At 40.3% G+C, this 9,031-nt stretch overlaps 1 protein-coding gene across 3 annotated transcripts in view; it reads left to right on the forward strand.

Moving 5' to 3' along the window:
• grk4 (G protein-coupled receptor kinase 4) overlaps positions 1-9,031 on the forward strand; it is a 59,490-nt gene that overhangs the window by 19,220 nt on the left and 31,239 nt on the right. For all 3 annotated transcript variants that reach the window (XM_015058263.1, XM_015058261.1, XM_015058262.1), the window contains exon 2: positions 7,269-7,364. In XM_015058263.1, coding sequence (XP_014913749.1) covers positions 7,269-7,364 — 96 coding nt within the window. The remainder of the gene's footprint in view (positions 1-7,268; positions 7,365-9,031) is intronic.

Consider the following 9,031-nt stretch of genomic DNA (forward strand, 5'->3'; position numbering starts at 1 on the left):
CAGTTTTAATTTAGGACCAAACTGCCTCATTATTTCTGCTTACGACCACACGATGCGTCCTTGAGTAAAACTTTTAAAAGCTGTATTTTGTAAACATAAGGCATTATTTGAGTGTTGGCCTAATGGAACAAAAAGATGAACTGACTCGAGCTGCTTTTGTGAACTTTTGGAACTATAATTTTCACACATTTTATGAAAAAAAGAAAAAAAACAGTTTAAATTACATTTCTTTTATTTCTAGTTGCTTAAATGTAAAAGAAACTTCACAACAATGCATTCACGATAGCAATATTAGTGCCTTTGACAGAAACACTTGTTTATTCTACATCCAACATGTTAAGAGTCAAAACCAAACAATAACTTTTTTCCCCCAGATGAATTGATCTCTGCGGTCAGTGGATACTTAAACTGATCAATAAATGGCCCTTTCTCAGTGCTATTTATTGCCATTAAACCACAGGATCAGATGATATTAAAAAGCAGAAGTAATTTTTTTTATATGTTGTGAAAATAAGCTTTTTATCTTGCAAAAATAGAGAGGAAAAGAGTATTGCAGGAGCATGCACACTGCACAAACATAAAAGCTTCATGTCAGTGATTTTGTGGTTTATTTTGTGGTTTTTCACATGTTTTACTGATGCTGCTCAGTTCATGTTCTTGTTGAAGCTGTCTGATGTCGTTGGTGGGACAGCTGGTGTCTCATGAGCTTTGGGGCAGAGGATTTTCCTCTGCTTGTGTCCACCATCTACTGAAAAACAACGTGCTCCACCGTAGATCCTGTTGGGTTTCAGTCAGCTGAATCTGTGTTTTAGAGAATGTGTTTTGTGACACTTTGACTTGCTGACACCAATTTTAGCTGACTGAAGTTTTTAACAACAAATAATACAAAAGTGCATAAAAACACACTTTTTCTATTTCTAGCCTATGATTTTTCATTAATTATTCACACTGGGAGTGGAGGCGATATTTGTGAAAGCAGTCGCTTTACAAAGATTTCTAAGCAGAGACCAATTGATTACACATTTTAGCATCTTCTGTGGATGACGGTGAGGTAAGCACGGATAACATCACCGAGAACGTGATGTCCTTGTGGTCCCAAACCTTCTTTTCTCCATAGACTGGCGACTGAACTGAAAAACCTGCGTTTTAAAGGGTGGCAGCAGAAATAATTACTAAGGCAATGGAAGTTGACTCTGGAAGTGAACCAGTAGCAAACCTCTGTGCTGGGTCGCACGTTCCCTATGTAGCAGAGACTTTTTTTTCTTTTTTTAAGCACACTTCTGATAAAAAAAAAGGGACCTTGCTGTGTAAATCTTTCAGCCATCCTCTTTTCTGCTGCAAGTCCTGCTCTCTCTAGTACAAAAGTTTTATCTTGATCATCTTCTTGCATCTCTTTTCCCTGACTTCATTCACACGTTGGCATCGCTCGCAACAGAGATTGCTGATGTCAGCGTAACGGATGTGTTCGCTGATCCAAAAAAAGATAGTTTTCAGCTTCCAACCAGCTGGTCACTATTGCTGATCAAGCTGAAAATCATCCACATCCGTTTAACGGTTGATTTATTGGCGCTTCTCTAAAGCTAACCATTGATTTTTAGCCCATGAAAAGAGCTTCTATTTCTTAAAACAGGAGTCCCCCCGCCTCCCCAATTGAATCATTGTATTTAAATAAAGGATTAGATTTCTCTACATTTTTTGTGAGACTTATCTTTTCTACATTTTCACCAGGGATGCCAGTGAAAGTGAAGGTCGCTGTTTCTGGAAAATACAAAGCCATATTTTCAAAATGCTGTGCAGTCAGCATTGTCCTCGTCAGGTTTTGCTTCAGCAAATTATTACTGCAAACAAACGGGTGTGGTTTTTCTCGTAGTATTTGGTCTTCCATTCTGACTACGCAGGCGTGTTTCGTGGCTGTTTCAGTACCTGCTCTTAAATCAGCCGAGCCCCAATGAAGAAGCCGATAAAGAAACACAAGGAGGGCTTCAACTTTGACCTCATTCTCCACGCCACCACTGTACCTTACAAACAGTATAACAATAGGCCAGGAAGTCCTGATAGCACATGCAGTGTGGAAAAAGGGTTGTGGTTTTTGTCAGAAGTACAACACTCAACTTAACTGAAACCAGGAGTAGTTAAGTGAGAATGGCTCTTACACTTAACAGCAGGATGTTTAATGACTTTTGAAATAAAATCATATCTGCCAAACAGACTATTAATCCATTTCCCCCGACAGTAGTCGCATGTTTTCCTTCTATCCCCGAGGACAAAAGGCACAAAGAACTAAAATAATTATTCAAGTTTAATAAACTTTGACTCATCCCACTCATCTGAAGTCTTCTGTTGCTGGCAGACATGATGCTGTTGGTTTTAGTGGATCCATGTGAGATGCAAGTGTGGTTAAATGTGTTCTTCTGAGGGGAAAAGTGGTTCTCTGCCCACCTTTGACTGCTTCTCCCAGGCAAAGACGATAAATACCTGTGAATACCACAGTGACGGTTGATGAGGAGTGAATGACAATAAATCTCTCTTATTTTGCCTTTGAAAGCCAGCTATGTGGAGGTGTCTGACGTTTTTCTACTCTTTGTAAAATAGACTTCCATGACCATTAGCCAGCGGAGTGAAATAATACAAGGTTTATTTCTCGACCCTTCTGAAAGCAAAAAGACCATTCACAAGTTTTCTGTTGGCTGTTTGGCAAAAAATAAAAATAGAAAATGAGACATGAAAGGATTTACTGTTTTCTGCATTTAGTGCGGCATTATAATTTTAAGCTGCTTTAGCTCTGTGTAAGCATATCTTCTCTAGAGCGGTCAGGAGGACTCAAACACATGAGATTCAAAGTTTGTTTCCTCTTCACTTGGGGAATTCGAGGTCTACAGCTGTTTTTTGTGTGCTCTTGTGATTTGATACATTTTTTTTAAATTACATATACCAGCACTAACATTGGTATGGAATGATATTAGTCATTTTTTTTACCCTATCGGTCCGATAAATAAGATTGGATCTATATTATTGACCAATATTTATTCCCATCTTGTTGTTGTTTGTTTCGGGAGCATGACGGGAGGAAGTCGGTCATGTGTTATTTGTTTGGTCATGTGACAGTGATAGTGAGGCAGCGCAGGATTGTGGGGAGTTCACCTGAAGCAGAAAGCAGTATTGAAGCCATTTTCCCCCAAGATGTCAACAGTAGTAAAATATGACATCAGACATAACAGCCATATTGGTATCGACCCACATTTTCCCAATTAATTCCAGTATTTCCTACAATTACTTCTTCATCTTAGTATAATGCTAGGACTTCTGTTTGACATCATAAAATAAACAGTTACACTACAACCAGCCTATATGTACAATTTGGAGGAGTGTGTGCCTTTCCCCAGCTGGTAGTCCAGCATATATTGATTTCTATCATTGTTATCATGGAAAATTGTGGACTGTTCATTCTGGTTGCTTAGTAAACTCCTTTTACTTGCAACTGGCTGCAATGACTTAATGTGCATAGCAGCCAGTCCAGTGTGGCCATGAAGAGGTCGTATGCTCAGACTGAGGCCAGTGTTGGAAGTCATGCTTTCAAACCTCTGACCGATCTATTTTGTTGCTCATGTGCCACATGTCATGGATAAGGCGACGCTCCTGCTAGCAGACACCTACATGCTCCTGATATGCAGCTGTCAGGATAAGCCGCCACAATCCCACCGTAGCAGCTTTGTACATGCTGCAGACTTTCTAACAAGTCTTCACTTGTTAGACGGGAAACACACAAGCCTTCTTGAAGAACTCCAGGGAAACCTGCCAAGATCATCTGCACTCTGGCCGATTTTTCACATTGTGCTGCAGTCTTAATCCGAAGGCAAAAGGGGCCCAACAGATGGTGCCAGAATTGCCCAAAATAGATGAGCTGAGCGATTGAGGGGCGTTCAAGGACTGATGTGAGGCAACGTGAATGTAGGTTGAACCTATCATCAAACTCCATGCAGGATTACGGTAGAATCAGATGATTATTTGCTTTCATCCTAATCTGCATGAAAAATAATACTCAAATAATCAAAATAAAACCCAAGCTTAAAGTGATAGATTAAAGAGTTTGTTTGGTTGGATCTGGTGCCGGATTGTTAAAAGCTTCACTAACTCTGTATATTAGTCTGTGTGCGTTTCATCGAGAGTGTAGTCTCTTACCCTAATTTTGAGATTTTCCAATAGACTTCCCTCGGCTTCCCTTGTTTTTGTTGTGATAGAATAAAAGTGATAAAAACTATTAATGACCTCTTTGCAGTCTTTTTCTTAAGTGACAGCATGGCTAGGATTGCATGTCAGAGAAATAGGACAGTATTATAGCCCCCCACAAACAAACACTGCTTTTTATAAACATACCCATTTTTAATAGATCGCTTGTATTAATTAAGTGTGATTTTTATCACTAAATTGCACATAGTAGCTGCATTAGTTATATTTTCAGAGATTGGAAACATTAGACTCTTAGGACTCTGTTTATGCAAATCTGAGAATAATTACTCGGCATTTTTTACATGTCTCTCTTTACATCAAAGTTTTATTTTGTGTTAATAAACATGGTTATTTATTTGAAGGCTTACAAAAGCCTTCAAATATGTTTATCTAAATACATTAAATCAAACGTCTTCGTACCGCCAAATGAGCCGTTGCTAAATTCCTCTGGAGCCGGGTGCGAATTGACGTCCTGTATTCTCGAAAACGTGAAACTCCCCGTTGTTATAACAAGTGTCTAAATTGCCTTTCATGGACAAATAGAAAGTTTGTCAAGACTGGCGATTGTTGTTGTGCGTAGGTATGGCGCATTCACTGATCATCTGAAAGAATCTGGGCGGTGGGAGATAAAAGTTTGACCTAAACTGGGTTGACGGTTCCATCACCCACTCTGTCCATCTCAGTTGCTGTCCTTGGGCAAGACACTTCACCCGCCTTCCCCGCTGGTCCGGGGGCTCAGTGGCGCCGAATGTATCAAGTCTCTCTTCTGTCAGTCTGACCCAGGGCAGCTGTGGCTACAATGTAGCTCACCACAATTAACGTGTGAATGTGTGTAGTGTAGTGAATGTAGTGTGAAGCGATTTGGGATTCTTTAGATAATGCAACTAAAAACAAAAATAAATGAAAGAAAGTAATTCTCACATAAAAATTTCAAATTTCTATTGGAGCTTGATTGCTAACTTAATTGTTCTCAGTTTATTTTTTATCGAAGTTTGGGTGTTCAGTTTTGATGCTATAATGTCGTCCAGTTTATTGAGGTTTTTTTTTAACTTGTGGAATCAATATGTCATCTATAAATAGGTTCAAAAACATCAAATTTGCCTTTTTGTTTATCATGAATGTATATTCTCACATCCAGAAAAGCACAGAGAAAGTCATTTTTCCTGGGCGTAATAGATTTATATTTGCTAAATGTCAGAATATTTAGAGAGATTTTTTTATTGCTTTGTTTACATGCACTAATAATACTAATATTAGTGCCTTTAAACTGCCTGGCAAGCCCAGATAAAGATGTTGCTTTGTTTTCCTCTGAAGTCACGTTATTTGAGTTAAATGGAGGCAGACTTCTGAATGTGTTGTAAGGTAACGCCTCAAAACAAAACAAAACAAAAAAAACACTTTGAGGCGCTACCTTCCATGATGTCCTTGCATGACATCATGGAAAATGGATATAAATTTTAGATGCCTTAAGTTGTCACACTCATCTATTCAAACAGTGATATGAGAGTGAAAACGTAGTGAGTCTCCTCAGCCATCATACGGTTTGGTCTGAAACAAGTAGTCAAATTACTCGTGATTGATAATTGAAATAGTCATCGACCAATTTAGAAATCGATTAATCGTTAAAGGGAGTATAGAGACTCAAAAAACGGCCATTTACTGGACGGACAAAACGATCAAAGCAGTCATTAAGTCAAAACTGTGCAAAAAAAATTTATATAAATTTTGCATTTTAGATGGAAAAGCTTCTTTGTCTGTAAATATGTTCTGTATATAACTCCGCAAATGCAATAGTTTTAGTTTTCCCTGGTTTGAAATCTGAAAAAAAATCCAACTTTGTGCACCTTTTGCTATCCATTTATTAACCCAAAGAATAATCAACGGGTTAGTAGTCTGTACTTTTGCATCTTTTGCATGATCAAGCGTACACTAAGCTGTATTGTTGCATTGCATTTTTATTTTCTTACTCAAAACAGTAATTGAAATATTTGCTTAGCTGCATTATTTTTAATGACTTTCTAATATTGACTTGAGTGGTTTCATGAATGATCTGAAGAATGTGACGATTTATTTATTTGATTAATCGTCAGACTAAACGATACAATAATCGATTCTGTAATCATTAGTTGCAGCTCTTTATGCTGTTTGGGAAATGAGGTGCATTCGGTGATTTGATTGAGATGTTTTGGTTTGAACTGTGTAATTTAACCCCAGAACAAAAGGGTAGTGGCAGCATCAGCATCTGTGGGTATTCTGCTTCAGGAAGAAAAGCTGTGCTTCTCAAAATGATTGAAATTATGTGGAAGGAACATTAAATGGAAATATTGAAGCTACACATCAGGCACAAATTGTTGCGTGTTTAAAATACACAGTGACCCTAATCACACCACCAGATTAATTATAAAGTAAATGGGTTCAAACCCCCAGCAAAGTATCGAGAAGCTTGCAGACAGTAAGGACAAAGAGGGTGTGTGTATGTTTTAGTGAAGGTAAATAATTGGCTTCAACTGTAGACGCGCACACACACACACACACACGCACACACGCACTGCATCTGCTGTTGCTGTTGCTGGCAATCAGGCCGTACGTAAAGCTTTCCAGACTTTCTGAGAACAATGCTCACCACCTCTGTGTGTGTGAGATGGAGGTAATCTGTGAATGACGATTTAGTTTGGCTAATGTTTGACTGGGATCCACTTGGTGTGTGTGTGTGTGTGTGTGTGTGTGTGAGAGCGAGAGACTCGTGATGTTTGAAGCTGTCAACGTTCTTCATCACATGCTCCGTCATATTGCACAGAGGCGACTGGTGAGATGAAGCAGCTGTCCCTGTTTCTGGTCACACCAAGGTCAGCGTGCTTGAAGACATGCATGCAAAAGCAAACACAAACATTCACACGCGCGCACACACACACACACACACACACAGAGACACACTTGGTTTTCATTGCTCCTGTGCTGAAAATGCTACTTATTGGATGCTCTGACTATCTGACATTAATCTCTCCTCCTTTTTTTTTTTTTTTTTTTTGTCTGTCTTCCAGGTGGAGGAGGCAAGAGGAATGGCCGCAGTAAGAAATGGAAGGAGATGCTTAAACTCCCGCACATCAGCCAATGCGAGGAGCTTCGACGAACTATCGGTATGAGCGGCGAGCGCCCGTGGTGTCGTTGGGTTGTCGGGGTGTGTCTGACTTCGGGGAGAAGTTCATGTTGGACTTCCTTCCTGTTTCTCTTCGTCTCCACCCATGGTAACGGGCGGAGTGGTGGGGGGCAGGAAACTGGGCGTGTGCGAGTGTGAACGTCTGGGGTGGGAGACTATCGGTGTCGAGATGACTGCTCACACGTTAAATCAGAACATGTGGCCCGCTTCCTACCTTTAACACCACAGGTGAATTTGTGGTGCGACCGGCCCCGTTGGGTTAGATTACAGTGCAACCATCGTGGTGGTTCTGTGGATGCCACACCACACCAGAGAGAGTGTGTGTGTGTGTAGTTGTGCGTCACAGCTCTCGCTGCCAAAGATTGCAGGGCTACCCTCCCCCACATGCTCTCATGCCCTCCCTCTTCTCTATCTCCATGCGTACCTCCACCACTATCTGCATCTCTCTCTTTCTCTCTCTCCTTCAATCTTTTAGCCACTTCAGAGAGGGGCTTAAGAGGAGAGTCGTGGACGGAGAGGCCATTTACAGCAGCAGGAGAGATCTTTTGAGGACAGGATGGATAAGAGCAGGCCCGGGTGAAAGGGATGTAGGTGTATATACACTCCCTTTGGTGATATCTTACTCAGCACTGATTGTGCTTCTTGTCAGCTTGTTCACACAACCCTCACAAAATAACTCGCACAACCCCCTGAATCCGTCAGTTCTCAAGACACCTTAAAGGCAGAATATGTTCTCGTTCCCATTAGAACTAGAACTTTGCGATCCAGATTTGGACTGGAGGTGTGAGCGTGCGCTTCCCAGCTGTAGGAGTTTACATATGTCAGCAATTCATGCACGTTGTTGTGTAATTTCCCTATCGCGCGGAGCATGAGATCAAAACATTCCCCCTTGTGTACGCTAGCTGGTAGACGTGTAGCATTGTGCAAGGATACAGTAAAGCGACTGATAGAAGTGTCTTTGTTGTGTCTTGATAATGTCAGGCGTTTGACCTTAACCTTGACAAGCGACTGGTAGTTTTGGTAAACCCAGATTCCACTATACGTGCTGCTGCCTCTTTGTCTGCCCGCCTCAGACCTCTGTGCTTCCTTATCTCCATCCATCCAGCTTTTTTTTTTCTGCCGTTCAGTTTTATACAGTAGACATATTTGTGCTGCCAACCAATTAAAATGCCAGCAATTGTTCTTCCTGTAGAAAACGGGTAACTTAGTCTCCCAGTACTCACTGATGCTGGGGCAACTTACTCCGCTGAACATGCATACAGGTAGTTGTGAAGGTGTTCGGGGCCCACCTGACAGATATGATAAATGTTATTTTCTGGTTCCTAGAGCGCCCCTTTCTTTACTGCTGCCCTGGGCAGCTGCCCATACGGGCCATATGAAAAGCCACATTAGGCCTGCCACAATAAATCAATTGCGTGATAAATTAAAACTGAAAGCTCAATAATTTCCTTTTACAGGATGTATCGTTTTTCTCTTTTCTCGCTCTCTTTCTACCAAAACTTCAGTTTGGTATATTGGCCTGAACTAGCTCCTTTTTTTTTTTTTTTTTTTTTTTTTTTTTAAAAAAAAACTCAAAATTAATTTTTTTTTTTTTTTTCCGTTTTTTTTTTTTTTTTTTTTTTTTTGAAAAAAAACTCAAAATTAATT

This window comes from Poecilia latipinna, unplaced genomic scaffold, assembly GCF_001443285.1.
Source record: "Poecilia latipinna isolate Pla-1442-1.1 unplaced genomic scaffold, P_latipinna-1.0 Scaffold1528, whole genome shotgun sequence".
Lineage (NCBI taxonomy): Eukaryota > Metazoa > Chordata > Actinopteri > Cyprinodontiformes > Poeciliidae > Poecilia > Poecilia latipinna.